The following is a 24,877-nucleotide window of genomic DNA, read 5'->3' on the forward strand; positions in this document are numbered from 1 at the left end:
TGCTGTCCATATATCTGCCTGAGGGGGTATAGCTCAGTGGTAGAGCATTTAACTGCATATATCTGCTTTGACATAATGTCTGTGTAAGTCTTTCCCCCATTTTTTTCTTGAGTATTTTTGTTCTTACAGAGTTTTGAAAGTTTTTTATAGATTCTGGATACAAGTCTTATCTCTTATATACTTTGCACATATTTTCTCCCAGTCCATGGCTTGTCTTTTCATTGTCTTAATGGGGCCTTTTAAAGAGCAGACATTTTTTATTTTGATAAAGCCCAGTTTATCAATTTGTGCCTTTATGGATCTTTGCTTTTGGTGTAACCCAAATCACAAAGGTTTTTTTGTGGGTTGTCTTCTAGAATTTTTAAGGTTTCGGTTTCCATTTTGACCTATGATTCATTTTGAGTTAATCTTTGTATAAGGTACAGGTATGGCTGAAATTCATTTTCTTTTTCTTTTTTTTTGCATATGAATATACCACTGTTCCAGCTCCATCTATTAAAAATACTATCCGTTCTCCATTGTACTGCCTTTATATTCCCGTTGAAAATTAGTTGTCCTTATAATGCGTGGGTCTATTTCCAGAAACTCTCTTTGCTCCATTGATCTATTGGTCCATTTTGACACCAATACCACATTGTTTGGATGACCATAGTTTTACTGTAAATCTTAAAATTTGATAGTGTTAGTCCTCCAAATTTTTTTTTAACTTTAAAAAATAATTGAATGCAATTATTCAGCATTTCCACATAAATTTTAGAATCAGAGTTTCAATTTATTATTTTTAAACTGCTGTGGTTTTGATTGTGTTGAATCTATAGATGAATTTGAGGAGAATTAATAACAGTTTTGAGCCTTTCAATCCTTGATTACAATACATATCTTCATTTCTCAGCAGTATTTTGTAGTTTTCACTGAACAGGTCCTGGGCATCTTTTGTCAGATTTATCTCTAATTATTTCATATTTCTCATGCTATTGTATATGTCGTTTAAATTTTTTTTCAATTTCCAATAAGTATGGCTACCATATAGAAGTACAAATAATTTTGTATATTTACCTTGTGTGGTCCAGACTTGCTAAACTCACTTAATAATTCCAGTAGTTTTTTGTTGTTCTTGTTTTGTTTTGTTTTGCTTTTTGTTTTTGTTTTTGTTTTGTTTTGTTCTGTTCTATAGATTCTATTGCACTTTCTGGGTACACAGTAATGCCTTTTGGGGGATAAAGGCAGTTTTACTTCTTCCTTACAAATCTGCTTGCCTTTTATTTATTTTTCATGCTTTATTACCCTGGCTATACAATGGCTATCTGTACAATGTTAAATAGAAGTAGTGAGAGCAGACGTGTTTATCATGCTGAACTTGCTGGGAAAACAGTCTTTCACCAAGTATAATATTAACTGTTGTTTTGTCATAGATAGCTTTTATCAGATGAATAATTTCCCTTCTATTCCTAATTTGCTAAGGTTTTTTTTTTTTTTTGAATGGGTGTTGAATTTGGTTAGACAACTTTTCTATATATGTTGAAATTATTATATGGTTTTTCTTTTTTTAAATTTTAGTATAGTGAATTACATTGATTTTTCTAATGTTAATGCAGTCTTAATTGGTAAAATAAACCTCATTTGGTCATACATTGTTGAATTCAATTTGCTAAACTCTTGTTTGAATTTCTTCCAGCTGTGTTCAAGAGTGATGCTGGGGTTTTCAGGCTTTTTTCCCCTAAAAATGTTTTTGTCTGGTTTTTTTTTTTTTTTTTTTTTTTTAAATCAGGAGAATGCTAGTTTCATAGATTCAGTTGAGAAGTTTTCCAACCTTTTAACTACAAATTCAACTTCTTTAATAAATATAGGGCTGTTAATCTTACCTCTTTCTTGAATGAGCTTTGGTAATTTTTGTCTTTCAAGGACTTTATATTGGCATAAAATTGCTTATTGCCCTTTTATTATCTGTAGAAACCAGGCAATGTCTCCATTCTCATTCCTGATATTGATCATTTGTGTCTTCTCTCTGATTATTCTGTTTAGAAATTCATCAATTTTATTGATCCTTTCAAAGTTCCACCTTTTAATTTATTTTTCTATGTCATTAATTTTTTAAAATTCCTTATTTAAATTCAATTTTGTTAACATATATTATATTCTTAGTTTCAGGGGTAGAATTTAGTGATTCATCAGTTGCATAAAACATCCAGTGCTTCTTATATCAAGTGCCCTCCTTAATACCCATCACCCAGTTACCCCATCCCTCCACCCTCCCCCCTCCAGCGACCCTCAGTTTGTTTCCAATAGTTAAGAGTCTCTTATGGTTTGCCTCCCTCTCTGTTTTTATCTTATTTTATTTTTCCTTCCCTTTTCCTATGTTTATCTGTTTTGTTTCTTAAACTCCACATATGAGTAAAATTATGTGGTATTTGACTTTCTCTAACTTATTTCACTTAGCATAATACCCTCTGGTTCCAAACCACCTTGTTACAAATGTAAGATTTTATTCTTTCTGATGGTAAGTGGTATTCTGTTGTGTATATGTACCTCATCTTCTTTATCCATTCTTCTGTTGTTGGACATCTGGGCTCTTTCCATATGCTGACTATTATGACCATTGCTGCTATAAATATTGGGGTACATGTGCCCCTTCAAATCACTATATTTGTATCCTTTGTATAAAGACCTAGTAGGGTCATTGATTTTCTTGGTGTTCTTTATTGCTTTTCTTCTATTAAGTCTTAATTTGCTCTTTTATTTCCAATTGCTTTAGGTGACAGCTCTGTGTGTCATATGTCTTTGTACTAGGCAATAATTATAAAATTATTATTATTATAATGACGTTTACTGCCAGTTCTAACACCTCTCAGTTCTTGGTTGATTTTACTTGCATGATTTTTTCTCATTACATGTCATGTTTTCCTGCTTATTGGAAAGCCTGATAATTTTTTACTTGATGCTGGACAGTGTGAATTTTACCACGTTGCGTGCTGGATCTTTTTGTATTCATACAGCTATTCTTGATGTATGTTCTGGAACACAATTAAGTTCATTGGAAACCGTTTTATCTTTTCAGATAGGGCTTTTAGGATTTGTTAAATGGGAATAGAATTGTCTTCAATCCAGTGCTAATTATTCCTGACCACTGAGATAACACCCTTCCATGTACTCTATCTAATGCATCATGAACTGTGAGGTTCAAGTCTGACTGATAAGAGCAGGCAGTCTATTCAACTCTGCATGAAGAAGATAACCTTTCTTTCATCTTTTCAGCTGGTTCTTTCTCCAGTGCCAGTTTCCTCACATGCCTCTGCTGATCAGTACTCATCTGAGTCCTCAGGGGGGACCCTCTGCAGATCTGCAGAGTTCTCCTCTGAGGCTTTCTCTCCTGCAACCTCTAGCTGCTTTGGACTCCCTGAGCTCTTAGTTCCTTGTCCTCAATTTAAAATGCCTGCCATCCCGTAATGAAGTTCCCCTTCCCTGATTGAACTGTTCCCTTCATTCGGGTCTCAGCTCAGATGTCACCTCCTCAGGAAGACCGACTCAGATTAATACAGTTCTCGCTCCCCTCTTGCTCTGTTTTATTATAGATTTTACCTTTTCATCATCTGTCTCTAAGCACAGTTCTGATCTTACATATGCGCCCAACAGGATTGTATGCTCATAGGTATCCAATAATATACACAAAAATGTTCATAATGTCACCACCCTGGAAACAGTCCAGATGTTTATCAGTTACTACACAGCGATGAAAATTAATAAACTGTAGTGCGTGCAGCAACACGGATGATTCCCAGAAATGTGATGTTGACAAAAGGCACCAGATGCAGACTATGTCATGCTGTTGAAAAAGGCAGATCCGTACTAGAATTTTCGAATTTGAAATCGTGGTTCCCTTTTGGATGTGGGTTTGACTCAGGTGGGCATCCCAGAGTAGCCTTCTGAGGTTCTTTCTTTAGAGCCAGATGGAGAAATTGGTTGAGGGAAGTCAGTTGAGTCAGATAGTGTCTCCTCTGTAAAAACCTTCCCTAATCCCCGGGATGGTCAGCCACTGTCTCTTCTCTGACCCAACCTTAGAACAATTACATTGTAATTATTACATTTTCAAGGGAAGGAGTTTTTTGTTTTTTTTTTTGTTGTTGTTGTTGTTGTTGTTGTTGTTTTACTTTGTCTTTAACTGGCTGGTGTAGAGCTGATCTCTGAAGACATTTTCTGGTGGAAGGAATGAGCAGATGAAGCCACACAAACGAGCCATGGGCTTCTGCAGCTCAAGCCTGTGTCCTCTCCCTCATTGCCTATTTCTAGTGAAGGGCAGAGAGATTACCTCACGGTGTATCTCTCCAGACACACCAGAGGTCTGAGACTGATGGTAGGATGGGGTCGGACCCCTTAGTTTGGGGCTTTGCTGTGAATCTTCTCCCTACAAGTTTATGGAAGAATCCAATAAAGCTATCTATTTTTTTTAAAGATTTTTTTTATTTATTTGACAGAGATCACAAGTAGGCAGAGAGGCAGGCAGAGAGAGAGGAGGAAGCAGGCTCCCTGCTGAGCAGAGAGCCCGATGTGGGGCTCGATCCCAGGACCCTGGGATCATGACCTGAGCTGAAGGCAGAGGCTTTAACCCACTGAGCCACTCAGGCGCCCCCAATAAAGTTATCTTATACCATTAAAAATCAATGTGCTTCATGGGGTTTCTTCCTCTGCCACAAAAATTCAGTTAAACCAAAGTGCTGTAACTTAACAGAGTACTCTTTTCTCCTTTTCATTTTGAAAATTTCAATAAGCATGAATTTGGAAAGGATAATAAAATGAGGATAAAGGGCGCTTCCAGAGCAAACTGTGTAGATCTTATGAAGGAAAGTTCCTTCAGAGTTTGTCCTTACTGAAAGGAACTGGCCCTCAGCAATGTGATAGCTGAGTTCCAACTGATGAGTTTACATTTCTGTGCCAGGCTTTATTAAGGAACCCAGGCTAGCATCTGTTCACTCTGAAAAGAATTCTGGCAATTCAGCAGTGTCTTAAAATTTTAAATGTATATTTTGATTAACACATTTTTATTGGCACATATATTCTTTCCCTCTTTTGCTAATACTACTGCGAATGTGTCTGTCTGCAGCTGTGGTGCTCCCATTCAAGTTTCCGAGGTGAAGCTGCTTTCTTTCTCATCGGGGCAGCTCACTGTGTTCCTCCCTGCCGAGGTGAAGGCCATAGGGACAGAGAATGATCACGTCCTGCCTCTGCAAGAGTTGGCCATGAGGAGTCTCCATCACACCTACCACAGTTTTCTTAAAGGTACACGGGACTTTCTCTCTTTCTGCCTCTTACTGGGTGACCTTAGAGGTTGTGCTCCGTGCTCCCTGTTGGGGTGTCCATGTTTTTTATTGTGCTAAAATACACATAACATAAAATTTACCATTTTAACCCGTTTTAAATTCTCTGTTCAGTGACATTAAGCACACTCACATTGTTATGCAGTGGAACTTGTTTTTTTCCCATTTAAAAAAAATGGTTTTAATATTTTATCAACACTGATCCCTTCGGCATCCCCTATGGACACAGAGGAGCTTTCACCACAGTGTGGTCTCCAGTCGTAAAGGACCGAGGTTAAAAGTTAAACCTTGTGGTTTAGGGAAGGAAATTGGTGTTTGGTCACATATCTAGTGGAAGTGAGAAGGCTGGCAGAGGCACTTTCTTGAGCAGGGAAAAAAAAATGCCAAAGTCTTATCCTTAAAGCAGAATTGGGACAAGTTTTCGCCATGCAGGCTCCTCACATCTGAGAAATTACATACCTAGAGGGAGGAAATACCAGGGGTCTCGGGCAGTATTTCCACAGCGTAGTAACTCTTGGTTCGGAGAGGATTCGGCCGTATGTAGATTTCATGGGTGTTGTGCTGTGGATCTCCGAGATGCTTTAAGAGAGCAGTAGGCAATTTTAATAAGATACATTCCAAATGTTTGAAAAACTGCTAAATGTTTAGTCTTTGCTTTAAAAAAAAAATAAATATCCATTCAAAAACATCTCCTATTAACCTTCTAGAAATGTCCAACACAAAGTTATTTTTTAATACTAAAAAGAAAACTATAATTATTCATCTCTGGGTAAATTCCATTTTTATAAATGGTTATTGATAAAGTCCAGACAGATGTAAAGGATGATGAGATCATTTGTATTTCCTTCCCAGAGATGAGTCAGTAATTTTTAGGTTTCAGCTCATTGTGACCATTTTCCTCTCTGTCTTCTGGATGTTGACCATCTGTGGCAATCCCGTGGACACTTATGCTCAAGATTGCCTGGGCCACTGGGATGTTTTGCTTTAAATGTTTCTTTCATACAGCTCAGGCCTGATGGACAAGGAGGCAGCCTCTCTATCAATTTAGATAGTTCACGGGAGTGAAACAAGGAAAAGCTTGGTTTCCTTATTTTTCTTTCACTTTGATTTCTTTGTTTCCCATTTTCATTCTTTTCAGTAAATATAACTTAGCTTGAGTAATGCTCAATGCCCAATCGATTTAGGAAGAATTTAATGAAAGTCAATGTTAGTCTTCGGTGCAGTCCTTTTTTATTCTCCGTCTCCCATAGGAAGTTGTACAAACCTTCTCTGGGTAAATTAATGCCTTTTTAAAATTTTTTTTCTTAAAGAATATTGGGTCTTATTCTTTTCTTGCTTCTACCTCAGGATAGCTTATGTTTGCTCTTAAAAGAGTAGATTTGGGTTTTTCTCTTAGTATCAAAAAAGTAATTCAGTGCCTATCACGTAACAGTATTTTCACCATGCAATACTTTTTAACTAACTGAATTGACTTAGCAACAAAGAAACATATTTTAAGCCTAGTTTAAGGAAATCTGATTTTTTTTTTAATTCATGCCTGATTTCTTTTCTCTTGTGTTCCAGATTTGAACTTTCTGTCTCCAATCTCATTACCCAGAAGTCTCCTGGAGCTGCTGCACTGCCCCCTGGGACACTGTCACCGGTGTAGTGAGCCCATGTTTACGATTGTCTACCCCAAGCTCTTTCCCTTGAGAGAGACGCCGATGGCAGGGCTGCACCAGGGGTAATCATGCCTAAGTGGGCACCAGGGCTTACACCTGGGCGAGGGGTGGAGACCATGCATGAAAGCATTGTTAAGTCACCAGCTGTCAAGGTGCGTATGGTGCTTCCTGAGATACAGCTGAACGACACAAAAGCACATGTTCAGCATCACGAGAAAACTGGACTTCCCTTTATTACATTCTTGATCATATACAGAACAGTTTTATTGTATATATGATTTAGAATAGCTCATTCTTTGTAAGGAGTGCTTTCCTGCTTTTCCCTTGTTCACAATAGGCTTCGGGCAATAAGGAATGTAAGAACAAAATGTTTGTTGTATAATGGGACCAGCCCGGCCCTTTAATTGGTGTGGCTAACAGAAAGTGCATGGTGAACAGCGTGCCTGCGTGTGTGTGTGTGTGTGTGTGTTTCTGTTTTGAATTTCTAACACTTCCAAATACCATTCTCTTGCCACTCTCTGTTTCTTGGCACAGTGCCTTGAATTTGCTAAGAATGTTCACCAAGTAAAAACCCCTGTACTGGTAGTTTAAAAAAAGAAAACCAGACAATTAAAATTAGGACATCAAATGAAAAATCCCCCATTAGCGCAACCTCAGCATATAGATAGTCTAAATTTAGGATTTTCTAAGTTTACATTTTTTTAAAGTTAAAAAAAAAAACACTGTAACATCTCACTTATCTCTCAGATGGTATTTTGGGTTAGTAACTTTTTCAGATAACTCGTTACCCCTGTTGAGTGCCAAGAAGCATTTCCTTTGTAAGCATTTTTATAGAATGAGGAGGGAGCCTGGGTGGGGTGCTGAACCTCTCCGAGCCTCAGAACAGGGATAGGACAGCCGGCTGGGGGGGCACCCTGAGGATTAGCAGATGGTGAAGGTCAAACCTGGACATATAATGGGTGTTCAACAAACAGTAGCTCCCCTCTACTATCTGTCTACCCCACTCCCTTGCAAAACTGCATTTCTCTTCTTCCTACCCTGAATAATCCCATTCTGTTAGACGTTTCGGTTCCTGTCTCCCCTCTTTGTATTTTTAATGTTTCCTGCTTCGTTGTGCCTGCCCACAAGAAGCCTTCTTCCAAACCTTTCTAAGTTTGCTCCTTCCAGTCCGAGGTGATCACATCACCAAATGTAGTGAAATGTCATTTAGAATAGTTAAAAGCACTGAGTCAGTGTCTGAGTGTATTACTCCGTGGATAAAATAAATAGACGAAATCGGCACGGTGCCTGGCAGTCAGGTGCACAGGCCCTGACTTGCCCTCCTCCGCTGGGAGCCCTTGGGCCAGGCACTTAACATCTCTGGGCTTCAGCCTCTCATTGATGAAGTGACCGTTATAATAATATCTATGGTCACTGTGAGGGTAAATGAGATCATTCTCATTGGAAGGAGCCCAGGCATATAATAATACTATGTAAACATTAACTACTTTAATCTAGTCTTCTTTAGCTCAGAGACTTTTAAAAAATCTCTTGTGTGTATGTGTTTTTAGCAAATGCTCTTCATATCAGTAAGATACCATCATAAGATAATCTTACCTAATTCATTAAACTTAGTAAAACCCTTAGGCATTATTGTATAATTCTATATAGAAGACATTTTTTTACTGAAAATATGAAAATGAAGACACTTCCGTAAGGTCAGGATACTCTGTCAGTAGCTGCTAAAATTCTGAATACCTATTCAAAAAGATAAACTCTCTTTTTTTTTCATGGTAATTAATTTGTGAAAATAAAGTAGATCCTTCAAATGAAGTCATTTTTTTGTGTTATCTTTATATAAGATTTGGGGAATGTATTCAGTATTTGAATATTTTATGTACTGTTACTTATTTCTCTGCTGCAACCTAGAAATTCAGTGCAAATAATCTTGTATTGTTTCAGAATGTAAATATAATAGTCTTAGCGTAATAAAATGAATATATCCAGTACATAGGACTTAGGCAATGCCCGTTTGTTGAGCAAAGCCAGCAGTGCCTGTGTTTATAGCAAAGATGAAATGCCAAGATATAAACATGGCTTTCTGTGGTGAGTTAATGCTAGGGTTGAAATTGAGAGTCTGTGGCTTTCATTTGGTCCACCAGACTTTGTTCCTTCCCATGTTGCTATGGAGATTGTATTAAAAGCATTGACATCAGTTTCTATCATAGTCTTTAAAGTACTTTCTTTTGTAACTGAAAACCAAATACTTGAATTCAGTAGCTTACTGCTGAAAATAAAATCAATATTTTTGATATCATAAACTCTAAAAGGTCTTGATAATAATATTTTTAAGTTTTATAATATATTCAGTTTAGTTCACATTGCTTGTCATAAAATAATGCATTGTATCAGCCAATATCGAAATTAATGTAGACATCTGGCATTATTTTAAAAAAACATATTGGATATTCTTCTAAAATACCAAGTCCCACACAAGTGTTAGTTTCAACCTAAATTTAATACAGAATTCAGTAAAAAGAAATTATAGTATTTTGCCTAAACAATGGACACCCAAACCTTCAAATATCCATAGCAGAGAAGAACGACTAGTATATTCGTGACTTTGAATCCTTATAAGCATAGCAAGTGTTCATTCCCCAAACTTATGTTCATTTATTAAAATGGAGAACATCAAAATAGAGGGGTATTTATTATTATAACAACATGTCTGGCTTTCCCCCACACAATCATGATTTACACAAGTTCTATATTTCCCATTAGGAAATCAGGTTAGTCAAGCTTTTCAGAGGTACGTATTCATTGGCTAAGAGTGCTGCAACAAAATGCCACAAAACTGGGTGACTTAAATAAGAGGCTATCTATTGCCGCACAGTTGTGGAGGCGAGACGTCTAAAATCAGCATGTTGGCAGGGCCAGTCCCTTCTGAGGGCTGTTGAGGGAAGGGTCTGTTCCAGGCCTCTCTCCTTGGCTTGGAGATGGCTGTCTTCTCCCTGTGCCTTCACATCATCCTCTCTCTGCGTATGTCTCTGTGTCTACACCTCTCTCCTTGCTGAGGACACCAGTAGGCTGGGCCCTTACTGACTCCTCCTCACTTAACTAATTACACCTGCAATGATCCTGATCCCAGATAATTGTCACCGTGTTACTCTGCTCAGGCTACCATAACAAAATACCATACCTCGGTGGCTTAACCAACAGAAGTTCATTCCTCGCAGTTCTGAGGTTGGAAGTCTAGAGTCAGGATGCACATGGAGAGAGCTTTCTTCTTAGTTTGCAAATGGCGCTTTTTTGCTGCCTCGTGTGGCAGAGCGGAGCACATGGGCACAAGCTCTCTGGTGTCTCTTTTATGAGGGCCCTATCCTCATGACCTCATCTAAACCTAATTATCTTCAGAAAGCCAAATACCGTCCAGTACTCCAAATACGTATCATCGCACTGGAGGTTAGGGCTTTAACATACGAATTTGGGAGGATACAGTTCAACCCGTAACATTCTGGTCCGAAAGTTCATGTCCTTCTTGCATGCAAAATAAATTCATCCCATTCCAACACCCCCCCAAATCCTAATGCATTCCAACATCAACTCGTTTAAGTTCAAAAATCTCATCTTAAATATCTAAATCAGGTATGGGTAAAACTTGGGTATAATTCATCCCAAGGCAGGACTCCTCCAGTTATGAACCAAGGTATCTGCTCCAATATGTAATGTTTGGACAAGCGTAAGATAGACATTCCCATTGCAAAAGGGAGAACATCGGAAGGGAAAAAGAGGTAATGAGTCCCAAACAAGTCCAAAACTTAGAAGGGCAAATTCTGGTAGGTTTTAATGCTAAAGAATAACATTCTTTGCCTCAATGCTCTGTCCTTTGGGCCCACCACAGTGGTGCACCCCCCTTTGTCTTGGGTGGGAGGGGCCTGTCTTCTAAAACCAAGAAAGTCGCCTCCATCCCCAGGGTCCTTCTTCCCTTTCCCTGATAGCTCTCTTGCTCCTTTCCTGCTAGGAGAATGCCTGAAGCCTGACAGCCTTTTTCATTCTGTCGCCATCTCTCTTCCCTTCAGTCCAGGCTGTCAGCATTTTCGCTGAAATGGTTGACTGTATGAACAGTTGTCCCTTAGTGTTCTCTCCAGAGCAAGCTTTCTCATTATTTATAATATGGATAGCCTGAGAATGTTCCAGATCTTCAAATTCTGGTTCCTTTTTGCCTAACAGTTCCCTTGACTTAGCTCCCTCCTCTACCATTTTCCTGTGAGCAGCACGGAGAAACCAGGCCATGCCTTCAAACCTTTGCTTTAGAAATCTCAGCTGAACATCCAGGATCGTTGCTCACAAGTTCTGCTTTCCGTCCAGCAGAACACAGTTCCATTAAGTCCTGTGTGCTTTATAATCCCCTCACCTTTCTTCCAGTTTCTAATAACACATCCCCCCTTTTTCCCAAGACCTCAGCAAATGTACGTTCAACTCAGCATTCTGGTGACGACAATGTATGTCTTCTCCAAGACGGTAGAAGCTCTGTCTATAGCCCCACTCTGTCCTTTGTGAGCCTCTTTAATGTCTGCATTTCTACCAGCAGTTTCTTCAAGGCAGTGTGGCTTTGTCTACCATGCAGCTCGTAATTCTTCCACCTTCTACCCGTCACCCAATTTCAGAGCCACTTCTAGATTTTTAAGTATTTGTTATAGCAGCTTCTCACTTCCCAGTAGTTATATCTGTATTAGTTAAGGATTGTCCAGAAAAATGGAGTCTCTATCTGTATATGTATATAGAGAGATTAATTGGTGTTAAGGAATTGACTCACACAGTGGTGGTGGCTGGCAAATCCAAAACTGTAAGACAGACTGACAGGCTGGAAATTCAACAGTTGATGTGGTCTTGAGTCTGAATTCTGCAGGGCATAGGCTTGAAACTCAAGCAGGTCACTGTCTTTTTTTTTTTTTTTTTTTTAAGATTTTATTTATTTGACAGACAGAGATCACAAGTAGGCAGAGAGAGAGAGAGCAGGCTTCTTGCTGAGCAGAAAGCCCGATGTGGGGCTCGATCCCAGGACCCTGAGATCAGCTGAAGGCAGAGGCTTAACCCACTGAGCCACCCAGGTGCCCCAAGCAAATCACTGTCTTAAAGAAAAGTCTTTCTACCTTTTTGCTTTGTCCTTCAGGTCATCAACTGATTAGACGAGGCCCACCCAAATCATGGAGTGGAATCTGCTTTATTCAAAGTCTACTGATTTAAATGTTAATTACATCTTAAAAGTATTTGCACAGCAGCATCTCGATTGGTGTTTGACCAAACAGCTGAGCACCATGGCCCAGTCAAGTTGACAACTAAAATTAATCATCATAGACCTTCCAAGGGTTTCATTTAAATCACCAGAATGTTTTGGGACAGGAGCTACAAATGGCCCAGAATCCCAGTGGTTCTTCCCATATCATTGGGGGAAGGTTTAGCTGTAACAGATACTGAAGTGGACACTTAGGTATTGGTGCCGTAACATCTCTGTTTTTGTGCCGTGAGGCCATAGGCTGGAGTGGGAAGAACTTCCTGGCCTTAGGGTCGGGAAATCCAGCTTGGAAGCTGAGCTCAGTTACTTCTCTAGAGGATAGGTCTGTTATTAGACGGAATCAGGAAAAATAAAAATAAAAATAAAATTTAAAAATTTAAAAACAAGATCAAATCATAGCAATCATGTACCTTGGCACTTACATGTGGTTCAAACTAACATCCTCTCCATTTACAGCGGGTGGGGAGAGGTGAGACTGAGGTGCAGGAATATCAGAACCTGGGCCAAGGTTTCATAGCAGAGCTGGAATTTGAACCCTAGCAGTCTTGCTTCCTATCTGTGTTTCCGACGCTAGGCTACAGTTAGTTACTAATAGAATCACCATATAGCATGAAGAAATGTTGAAGAAGTACTCAAATACAAAAGGAAGATATGTTCTAGTAATCTGAACAAGATAATTTTGAAATGTGTGTGTGTGTGTGTGTGTGTGTGTGTGTGTGTGCACACGTGCGCGTGAGCACTAAGAGGTCCAGCAGAATATATGTATCTAACTCTTTACTCTGGTTGTTCTAGGAGGGAAGGTTATAGGGTAGTTGGGAGGGACTTTAATTTTCAATTCTATATACTATAGAGTCACTTGAATATTGCCAGAGAATATTTTACAAATGCACCAAACCAACGATTTGAAATATATATATAGAGAGAGGAATTTTACTTAATCCTTTGCTTAAAACTTTATACGGATTAAAAAAGAAAAGGTTCTCTAGCAAAAATGTTTCAGTTTAGTTAAAAATATTTTTAGGGGCGCCTGGGTGGCTTAGTCAGTTAAGCGTCTGACTCTTGATTTTCCTCAAGTTATGATCTCAGGGTTGTATGATTAAGCCCCACATCAGTCTCCCATGGGGCATGGAGCATGCTTAAGATTCTCTCTCTCCCTCTCTTTTAAAAAAAAAAAAAAAAGGAAAAAAAAGTTTGTAAACAGGTTGCATACTGTAACCCAGTGTTTGTCAAATACGGGTATGAATGAATATACACTATATATAGTAAAAACTGCTTTCAACGTAACAGTGGTTTCATTTGAGTAGATTCACATTTTTACAACAAACTATTATTGCTTTAGAAATTAAAAATATGTTTAATTATTAAAACATGAGTAAGATCGATGGTTTCTTTTTTATTTTTATTGGGGGGGGGAGAAGGGAGACAAAGTGTATCTATTTAATTCATACATTGTCATAGAAAATACAATTCTGCAAAAGGAACCTATTTCAAATGGAAGCACTCCCACTAGAAAAGACCATTGGTAATATTTTAGGCTAAAGTAGAATCTCTCTAAGTTGACCTCTTAGCTAAGGATCCGTTGAATCAGATCATTGACACTCTATTTCCTTGTGTTTTTTAAATTGTGGTAAGAACATTTAAACATGAGATATTCCTTCTAACGAATTTTCAAGTGCGCAGTACAGTATTATTTAACGATCGGGATTCTAGAACTTGTTCAGTTTGCGTAACTGAAGCTGAACAGCTCCCATCTCTCCCCACCCGACCCCCAGGCCTTGGCAACCACCATTCCATTCTCTGCTTCTAAGAGTTTTACTTTTTTAGAGACCTCATATAAGTGAAATCCTGTCCTTTTGTGGCTGGCTTATGTCACTTAGCTTAACGTCCTGCAGGTCTGTCCATATTGTTGCCTATGGAAGGACATCCTTCTTTTTTTAAATCTAAATAATATTCCTTTGTACATTTATACCATATTGCCTATCCTATTTTACAGGGTAGTTCTATTTTAATTTTTTTGAGGAACTGCCGTACAATTTTCTATAGCAGCTGAACCATATTACACTTCCACCAAGAGTATACAGTGATTCCAATTTCTCTACATCTTTTCCAACGCTTGTTATTTTTGTTTGTTTGGTGTTTTGGTTGTTTTTGTTGTTGTTGTTGGTGGTGGTGGTGGTGTTTTTTATAATAGCCATCCTCACAGGTATGAGGTGAGATCTCATTGTGGTTTGGATTTGTATGTCCCTGATGATTAGTGATGATGTTGAACATCTTCTCATACACTTTTTGGCCATTTGCCTTTGGAGAAATGTCCATGTAAGTCCTCTGCCCAGGATTAAATCAGATTACTTGTTTTTTGCTACTGAGTTACAGAAGTTCCTTATATTTTAGATATTAACCTGTTATCAAATATGGGGTTCTCAAATATTTTTCTGTATTTTGTAATTTGCTTTTTCCTTTTGTTGATTGTGACCTTTGCTGTGCAGAATCTTTTTATTTTTCTATTTTATTTTTTTAAGATTTTATTTATTTATTTGTCAGAGAGAGAGAGAGGGAGAGTGAGCACAAACAGGGGAGCAGCAGGCAGAGGGAGAAGCAGGCTCCCCGGTGAGCAAGGAGCCCGATGTGGGGCTCAGTCCCATAATCCCAGGATCATGACCTGAGCTGAAGGCAGCCTCTTAACCAACTGAACCACCCAGGTGTGCTTTTTAGGGTACAGCAGCTTTTCAGAGTGGTATAGTCCTACTCACCTATTTTTACTTTTGTCGTTGTGCTTTTGGTCTCATATCCCAGAAATCACTGCCAATCCAATGTCAAGATTTCCCCTCATTTATACCACATTTCTTCTAGGAGTTTTATAGTTTCAGGTCTTGCGTGTGTCTTTGGCCCAGTTTGAGTCGATCTTTTTACGCACGGTGCAGGACAAAGGTCCAATTTCATTCTTTTGCCTGTGGGTGTCCAGCTTCCCAGCGCCATTTGTCGAAGAGACTGTCCTTTTCCCATTGTGTGTTCTTGGCTTCCTTGTGGAAGGTCCGTTGACAGCGTTTGTGTGGGTCTATTTCTAGGCTTTCTGTCCTCTTCCGTTTGTCTGTGTATCTGTCTTTATGCCGATACCATACTGTTCTGATGACTGAAGCTTTGTAAAATATTTTGAAGTCAGGAAGTGAGATGCCTCCAGTCTTGTTCTTTCTCAAGATTGTTTTTGGCTATTTTTGTTGGTTCCACATGAATTTTGGAATTTTGTTTTTTCTATTCCTGTTTTAAAAGTGCCATTGGAGTTACTTCCAAATTGCTCAGAATAACTCACCCACGTGTTTACTAACTTGTCCAGTCTGTCAGCAGATCCGCAGCAGACCTCGCCTGCAAGCAGGTAGGTAGGTAACCACACCAATGGCTGCTGTCCACTGCTTTCAAGCTCAGAGTTAAGAGTTTGGTTTTCTTCGGGAATTCTCCTTGGTCCTTGAGGCCAGAGTGATGACACAAAAGAGCCAGCTGTCTCGGTGACTGTCGTGCGATAGAGACCTGTTTGTGAGAGGCACGTAGAGCTCTTTGTCTTATGGCTTCCCTCTGTCTTTTGAAACAACTTAGCACTCGCTTCTCCGAGGTACTCTAGTTTATCTGTAAATAATCTCTTCGGATTCTTATATGGTCAGATCACTTAGTAGGAGATGTTTCTCATTTCCTTACCTTTGCTTTTTATGGCTAGTACTTTCTTCTGTGAAACAATTAACATCAGTTAATACTGGCATTATTTGCTTACTTGTGTTTGCAATTTTTGTGTTTCTTTCAGCAGAATTGGCACCCACTTTTTTTCTTTTATTTGTATTTAATTTTATATTTTTTTTGACTCTTCCAATATCATTGTTTATGCACCACACCCCATGCTCTGTGCAGTACGTGCCCTCCTTAATACCCACCACCAAGCTCACCCAACCCCCACCCCCCTCCCCTCCAAAACCCTCAGTTTGTTTCTCAGAGTCCACAGTCTCCTGGTTTGTCACTGGCACCCCTTTAAGGTGACTAATGAAACTTTGCACAGGCAAAAGAGTCTTCAACAAATGAAGTGAATTGTTCTTAACTGTTTTTTCCTCCTTGTATCACTCAACAATTATGTATTGATCATATGTTATGTGCCAAATTCGGTACTAGGTACGGGAGATTCAGCTGTGACCGAACCAGCTGATACTTCTTTCCCCATGCATAGATCACCCCTAATGTTCTAGGGCATGGACTCATCAAGTGCAGAAGCCAATGTGTACAGCACATAGAATCTTCCCATGAGAGACAGTCACCGCTAACATAAATGTCACAAATGTAAATATGTCATGAGATGATTCTCCCTTAAGTTAATATGTGCACAGGCTTGAGATGTCATCTGATAAATTCTGTCTAATAAATATTATTTTTCTTCTGGCTTGATTTGCTGTATGAGTCAAAGCTATGCTTTTTGTTTCTAATCAGGAAGCACGTTTGCAAAGAAAATACCATATTTCTTATGATATTTTGGGCTCCAGTATGTGCCAACCACATTGTGATTTTTTTTTTAAGAATAGTGGTATTTCTGTATTTTAAAACTAAGCTGAAATGCGCTTTTTCCTGCCTCGCCTATAAATAAGTTCAGAGATTCTAAAGCAACAAATGTCATGTCTGATGTTCTTTGTAGGATTTACTAGTATCTTTCTCCTAACTATAGAGTTTATTGCTTAGCTCAGAATTTCTCCCTAAAACTATCTTGTCTCTGGAGCCACATTTCTGGAATCTTAAAGGATCAAACTAGCCCAACTCCATTCTTTAGGAGGTAGACTTGGTGTGCTTATAACAACTTAGATCTGCAACAAGCAGATACAATGTATTGTTAGATCACTTCCCAAAAGTAAGTACACAGAGTTGGGATTTTTTTTGTAGCACAAATATGACACCTCTGCTTTACCCACCCCAACTCCCTTAAACATCATAAGGCATTAATGATGCCAATGGGCATGACGTTTCAGTAAGTTTAAAAAAAAAAAATCTTTATGGAGTTGAATTCTTTTACTTAAAACCTTCATTTTTAAAAACTCAGTGGCATGAAATGTGTTACTGCTTCTTCTTCTTCTTCTTCTTCTTCTTCTTCTTTTTTAAAGATTTCATTTATTTGACAGATCACAAGTAGGCAGAGAGGCAGGCAGAGAGAGAGGAGGAAGCAGGCTCCCTGCTGAGCAGAGAGCCCGATGCAGGACTTGATCCCAGGACCCTGAGATCATGACCTGAGCCGAAGGCAGAGGCTTAACCCACTGAGACACCCAGGCGCCCCAGAAATGTATTGCTTCTATGAATGATTTTCACATAACATAATGATTTAAAAAAAAAAAAACAAGGAGAGTTAAGTTTGATTAGCTGATCCTCAAAAATCCACTTAGCATTTAAGATCATCTTATGTCTGAGTTTCATTTCAGTTGTGATGTATACAAATATGTACATTCTGGTGTAGCAAATTATCTGAAATAGGGTTCTAACCAACTTTAATTTTTTTTTAATTAAGGTAATACAAAGTATTCAGTGACTTAACATTTATGTAGTTTCCTGAATTGAGAAAATCTCAAAAATGATGCTTTCCTCTTCATTTTCTAAGGAGTGTAATTTGCAAAGCAGAATGTTTTAATTTTGGTTGAGTCAGATTTTTCCACTTTAATTTTATATTTAGTGCTTTTCATGTCCTAAGTAATCTTTACTTACCCCAAGGTTATACGGATGCTCCCCATTCCATTCCATTGATCTGTGTCTGTCTCTCAGCACCAAACTGTTGAATCTATTGTTATATATTAAGTCTTAATATCAGATAAAGTGATATTTCTACTTTAGTCTACTCTTTCCAGATTGTATTAACTATTCTCGGTCCTCCGCATTTCCATATATATTTTAGAATAAGCTTATCTTTGTCTCAGAATAAAAGACCCTTGTGGTGGACTTTGAAAAGAACTGCATTTGATCTATAGATCAACTTGGAGAGAATTAACGTCTTTGCTATGTTGATTCTGCCAGTGTATGAATACCGTGATTCTCCATGTATTTAGGTGCTCTTTTATTTCTTCTGTCAGTATTTAATAATTTTCAGCATTCAGATCCTTATTTTGTTAAATTCACACCCGAATATTTCCCTTTCTTTGTGACTATATATTATTATATTTTTAAATTCCAATTTCCGTGTGTTCATTATTAGTGTGTGGAAATGTGATTGATTTTTGTGTTTTGATCTAATGTGCTTGCAACCTTGCTGAACTTACTTAAGAGTCTAGGAATATATTTTATGGGTTCCTTGTATTTTCTATGTAGACAATCATATGCCGTCTGAAAGTAGAAATAGTTTTACTTCTCCCTCTTCCATACTGTATGCCTTTTATTTCTTTTTCTTGCCTTAGTGCACTGGTTAAAACTTCAGGTTTTGTTGCGTATGGTGGTGAAAGTAAATATTACTTTAAAGTGTTATGTTAGCAGTAGGGTTTTTTGGTTTTGGGTTTTTTTTTTTTTTTAAGATTCTAATTATCAAATTGTGGAAGAGTTCCCTCTGTTCCTAGTTTGCTGAGACTTTTTATCATGAATGGATGTTGTATTTTGTCAAATGTTTTTCCTGAGTCCACTGATATCATACAATTTTTTTTTGCATTCACCTTTTGAAATGGTGGATGAAATTGATTTTCAAATATTAAACCAGCCTTACGTACCCAGAATAACTCCCATTTGATCATGTGTATTGTTCTTTTTCTGCATTTCAATATTAATTTAGCTGAGGATTACTTTTGGGGGGATATTTGTATCTGTGTTCATGAGAGATCTGGTCTGTAGTTTTCCAGATTTGTACTGTTTGGCTTTAGAGTCAGAGTAATACTGTCCTCATAAAATGAGTTGGGAAGTGTTCCTCCTCTTCTATTTTTCTGCAAGAGATTGTGTAAAAATTCCTCTTAGCTCTTCTTTAAATGTTTGATAGAATGCTCCAGTGAAATCATCTGAGCCTGGAAATTTCTTTTTTAATTACATAACCAGTTTCTTTAATAGTTATAAGACTATTCAGGCTGGATATTTGCTCTTGATTGAGTGTTGGTTGGTAGTTTGTAGTTTTCAAGGAATTCATCTATTCTCAGCTCACAAATTCATGATTATGAAGTTTTTCATAATATTCTTTTATTTTTAGTGGATTCAGGATCTGTCGTGACATCACTTGCTTCATTTCTTTCCCTCTGTTTATCTTTGTCAGTCTTGCTTGAGATGTATCGATTTTATTGATCTTTTTAGTCCTAGTAAAATTTTCAATTTCATTGATTTCGTTATTATTTCTTCCCTCTGCTTGCTCTGGGTTTACTTTGCCTTTTGGGAAGGGTGGGGGGCGGTTAGAGTAGAAGCTCGGATTATTGATTTGAGACCTTTCCTTCTTTTTAACAAGCATTTAAGCACTCTAAATTTCTCTCTCAGCACTGTTTTACTATGTCTTAAAATTTTTGATATGTTGTATTTTCATTTTCATTCAGTTCATGTAAGTTTTTATATCCTTTGAGACTGCCTCTTTAATCCATGGGAAAGTAGTCATTTGACCCAAGAGTCAGAGGAGGTCAAAGAACTGTGTTATTTTATTTCCACATTTGGAGATTTTCCTGTTGTCTTTCTGTTACGGATTTCTAATTTGATTCCATTATGGACAGAAAATATGTTCTGTGATTTTTACTTACTTTAGACTTTCTGCATAAATTGTTTTTCATTCTCTGACTTCCTGATGGAAGCTCAAGTTATTGATTTTAGAGCTTTCTTCTTTTCTGATATATGTGTTTCATTTGCTACAAGCTTCCCTTTAATACTGCTTCTGCTGCATCCCACAATTTTTTGAACAGTTGTATTTCATTTTCACTCAATTCAAAATATTCTTCTAAAGATTATTTTATTTTTTAAGAGAGAGAGCACAAGCTGGGAGAGGGGCAGAGGGAGAGAGAGAAGCTCAAGCAGACTACACAGGACTCAATCTGATGACCCTGAGATCATGACTTGAGCCGAAATTAATAAGAGTTGGAGCCATGAGAAACTATGGACTCTGAAAAGCAATCTGAGGGTTTTGAAGGGGCAGGGGGTAGGAGGTTGGGGGACCAGGTGGTGGATATTAGAGAGGGCACGGATTGCATGGAGCACTGGATGTGGTGCAAAAACAAGGAATACTGTTATGCTGCAAATTTTAAAAAAAAAATGTTGTTGGAAAGCGCACACACACACACAAACACAAAGAATTGGACACTTAACTGAGCCGCCCAGGTGCCCCTCAGTTCAAAACATTTTAGTTTCTCTGGAGACTGTTCTTTCACCCCTGTATTTTTTAGAATTTAATCATTTAATTTTCAAATATTTGGGGATTTTCTACCAGTCTTTCTATTATTGATTTCTAAATTCAATTCCAGTAGTGGTCTGAGAACAACGTTTGTATGATTTCTCTTCCTTTAAATTTTTTATGCTGTGATTTTATGTCCTAGAGTGTGGTCTATTTTGCTGAGTAATATTACACATGAGCTTGAAAAGAATATGTTATTTCTCTCTTGTTGGATAGTGTATCTATAAATGTCAGGTTCAGTTGATTAATGATGTTGAGTTCAACTGTATTTTCCCTTATTTTTTCTTCTTTCTGGATATATCAGTTACTTAAAGAGGGGTGTTGAAATCTCCAGCTCAAATAGTGTGTCTGTTTCTTCTTACAGTTCCATCATTTTGTGCCTCAAATGTTTTGATGCTCTGTTATTAGGTTCACACACATTTCACATTGTTAAATCTTTTTTGAGAATTAACACCTGTATTGTGATGTCATGTCCCTCCTTATGTCTGATACTTTTCCTTGTCCTGAAGTCCACTTCATCTGGAATTTATGAAACTATTCCATCTTTCTTTTGATTAGTGTTAACATGCTTTATTTAACATTAGTGTTAACATGATTTATACTTCCCCCTCCCTTTACTCTTAACCTGTCCGCATCTGTATGTTTAACGTGGGTTTCTTGTACACAGCATATAGCTGGATCTCATTTTTCATCCACTGATGTATTTTCTTTTAATTGGTATAGTTAGACAGTTCAAATTTAAAGTGATTATTGATTTAGTTGGTTTAATATCTACTGTGTTTGTAGTTATTTTCTATTTTTTATATTTGTTTTTTCTTTCCCCCCCCCCAAATTTTTTGCTTACTCTGGTTTTAATTGAGCATTTTACATGATTCCATTTTTACATGATTCCATGATTCCTCTCTTAGCATACCAATTCTACTCCTTTTTCAAAAATGTATAGTGGTTTCCTTAGAGTTTGCAATATACATTTTTTTTTTTTTTTCACAAAAGCCCTTCTTCAAAGGATACTATATTCCTCAATGTGTAGTACAGGTGTCTTGTAACAGAATATTCCACATTCCTCTCTGTCATCCTTTAGGAAATTGCTGTTGTATATGTCACTATCCTATATCCTATATGTCACATATCCACTATGTGGTACTCATACTATATGTTGCTACCCTTATTACTTTAAGCAAATTATACTTTAGATAATTAGAAATTAGAAAAATAAAGTATTTTATGTTACCTTTATTTATTCCTTCTCTAGTAGGCTTCCTGGCTTTTTTAGATCTGAGTTCTAACATATATTCTTTTCCTTCTCACCAAAGAACTCTTTCCAACCTCTCTTGCAAGGCGAGTCCGTCTGGCAGTGAATTTTCCTCGGTTATCAGTTAGTCTGAAAAACTCTTTATACTCTTTTCTTTTGAAGGATAATTTTACTGAGTATAGGATTCTAAGTTAGTGATTTTTTTCTTTGAGCATACTAAATATTTTACTCCATTCTTTTCTTGTTTGCATGAAATAAATCCACTGTAGTTCATATGCTTGTTCTTTCATAGGTAAGGATAATTTTATTGGGTATAGAATTCTAAGGTAGGTTTGTTTGTTTGTTTGTTTGTTTTTAGCACACTAATTATTTTACTCCACTCTTTTCTTGCTTGCATGGTTTCCAGTAAGGCCTCTGTAGTTCATATACTTGTCCTTCCATAGATAAGGGTTGTTTTTTTTTTTCTCCTCTGATTTTTTGAAAATGTCCTTTTTTTTTTTTTCCCCCCTAGTTTGACTATGATATGCCTATGTGTTATTTTGGGGTTATTTTGTTTTGTTTTTGATATTTATCCTGCTTGATGCTGTTACACTACTGGCTCTGTAACACATTTTGTGACGTTCTTCACCATCACTAGTTAAATTTCTTTTTATTTCTCTCCTTCTTCTCCTCTGAGAGGATAATTATGCAAATGTTGCACCTTCAGAAACTGTCCCCCAGATCATGGATTTTCTGTTCTATGTTTCAGAATTCCCTGTTAATACTAACATCTGTGTCATATCTGGCTCTGGTTCTGAAGTTTTCTTTGTCTATTCAACATGTGCTTTTTCTTGCCTTATGTCTAATTTTTTGTCGAAAGTGAGACATGTTGTATTGGGTAAAAAGAACTGAGGTAAATAGCCATTTAGTGTAAAATTTTATGTTAACCAAGCTCGGAGCTGGGCTGTGTCTTATATTTGCTGAAGGTGTAGGTGCCAGAGACTTCAAATGCAAAGTCTTTCAGTGTCCTTGTTTTAATTTCCTCACTTGACTTTGGGCTTCCCTGTGTAGTCCTCCTCAGAGAGTCAGCATCTTGCACTTGTTTTATCTGTAATCCACTGTTTTTATGCTGGGAACCAGTTGCTCCAGTGCTAAGGTGTGAGGTAAAGAAGTGTTCTGAAATTTTGTGATTATATTTCAATATCCTAGTGGGCCTGCATATCTGGGCTGTGACTTTCACAAGCGTCTCTTGTGTCTCATAACTTGCTTTCCCCCCTTAGGTGAATTTGGTAGACTAGAGGGGGCTAGAATGGGAACAGTGCCCTTCTTCAGCTGGGAAAAGGCTCTGATAGACTCCTTTCCTCTGGAGAGCTGTTCTTTGTTCTGGAATGCTTGGGGCATGTTACACAATAACCGCTTCTTTCCTCCCCTTGACTGAGCTGCAGGGGCATTTTTTTTTTTTTACATTTTCACCATTTTTTTACATTTTTCAAACGCCTATAGCGTTTCTATAGGTAAAACCCAGGAATGTGTGGGACAATGCTAAGACTACAGCTCCAAGACTATCTGATTCCCAGGCTAGCCTACACTTAGCCACCAGCAGTTCTAGTGTGTTCTGTCCAGGTGAGCAGATCTCAGCTGTGACTCTCCAGATTCACTGGTCTCTCTAGACTGCGAGGTAGTTCTTTGCCCTACACCCTCAATTCCCTGGTGGCTGGAAGAAAAGTTGTTGATTTTCAATTTGTTCTGTTTGTTCCTGTATGAACAGGAATGACGATTGCTACACTCTTTATCAGGGATGAAACCACATGGGTCCTCTGTATAATTTTAGTTCTTTCCAATTTGTTGAATTATGTTTTAGAGTCAAGGATATAGTCTATCCTGGTGAATGTTCCATGGACATATGGGCGGGGGGAGTGTATTCTGCTGTTGTTGGGCGGAGTGTTCTATATACGTCGGTTAGATTCTTTGGTTCAATTGAGTTGTTCGGTTTTTCTGATTTTCTGTCTTTGCTGTCTTTGCTGATTTTCTGTCTACTAGTTCTGTCAGTTGCTGAGAATGGGATATTGAAGTTTGCACTCTAATTGTGGATTTGTCTATTTCTCCTCCCAGTGCCGTTATTTTTAAAACCGCTTTAATGAGATGATTCATATATCATACAATTCACCTGCTTAAAGTATACAATTCAGCAGTTTTCACTATATTCATGGATATATGCAGCCAGCACCATAGTCCACTGTAAATTATTTTTCTCACCCTATAAGAAACCTTGTACCCTTGAGCTATCACTCTGTATTCCCCTATACCCAGCACGAAGCAACTACTTACTTTGCCTCTACAGATCTCTCTGTCCTGATCCTTTGGCTAGGGGGAACAGGTTTTTCTTGGAGATTTTTTTTTTTTTCCCCTGTGCCTCTTGGTGGTGCTGGGTTTCTACAAGCATCCTATCTAGCTATAGGAGGGGTAATAAGAAAACCTAGGGAACTCACCACTGCTGTGTTGCCTCTCAGGTCCCAAGGTTCCTAAGCTGTCCACCTTTTTTCTATTCTTCAGACCCTCCCTACACTTGTTTGTTGTTATGGCTGGTTCATTGTGTTTTAACTTAAGAGGAAGGACCTAAAAGGACTGGTCTCCTCCATCTTGGCAGAACCAAAAATCCCCACCCAAATACATTTTGCCCTGAAAATCCAAAGGGACCACAGTGTGTATCCATTTCTTCCTAGGGCAGTTCTAAATGTCACTCTTCTGAAACTTTACCAATGCAGCAAACCCCTGCCTTTTTGGAGAATTTGGAGGATTTCTCTCTCACCTCTAGTAGGCATGTGTCCTATTAAGTATCAGGTGTGTGCACTGCCTCCCCTCATCGATGTGTAATTTTGGGTCTTGGTGAAGGAAATGCCTTCCTGGCTCTCCCGAAGGTCTTCAGGAGGTGGCTGAGCAAGTTGCACCACATTGGACCCCCTTCAAAGTCCCCATTTCTCTAAAGCTTTGATCTCTTCCCTCTAGAATGTACAGTGGGAGTTTCAGCATCGCTGCCCCCTTGACTATAGTCCTTTA

The 24,877-nt window shown here is 38.1% G+C and overlaps 1 protein-coding gene across 5 annotated transcripts in view; it reads left to right on the plus strand.

Moving 5' to 3' along the window:
* Window positions 1–24,877, plus strand: part of LRRC28 (leucine rich repeat containing 28) — a 157,181-nt gene that overhangs the window by 128,217 nt on the left and 4,087 nt on the right. For 4 of the 5 annotated variants that reach the window (XM_059180130.1, XM_059180132.1, XM_059180131.1 and 1 more), the window contains 2 exons: window positions 5,096–5,271; window positions 6,873–7,032. In XM_059180130.1, coding sequence (XP_059036113.1) covers window positions 5,096–5,271; window positions 6,873–7,032 — 336 coding nt within the window. Of the gene's footprint in view, window positions 1–5,095; window positions 5,272–6,872; window positions 7,123–24,877 lie in introns of all 5 variants that reach the window. The other variant, XR_009355325.1, reaches the window with a different exon arrangement.

This window comes from Mustela lutreola, chromosome 7 (assembly GCF_030435805.1).
Source record: "Mustela lutreola isolate mMusLut2 chromosome 7, mMusLut2.pri, whole genome shotgun sequence".
Taxonomy (NCBI): domain Eukaryota; kingdom Metazoa; phylum Chordata; class Mammalia; order Carnivora; family Mustelidae; genus Mustela; species Mustela lutreola.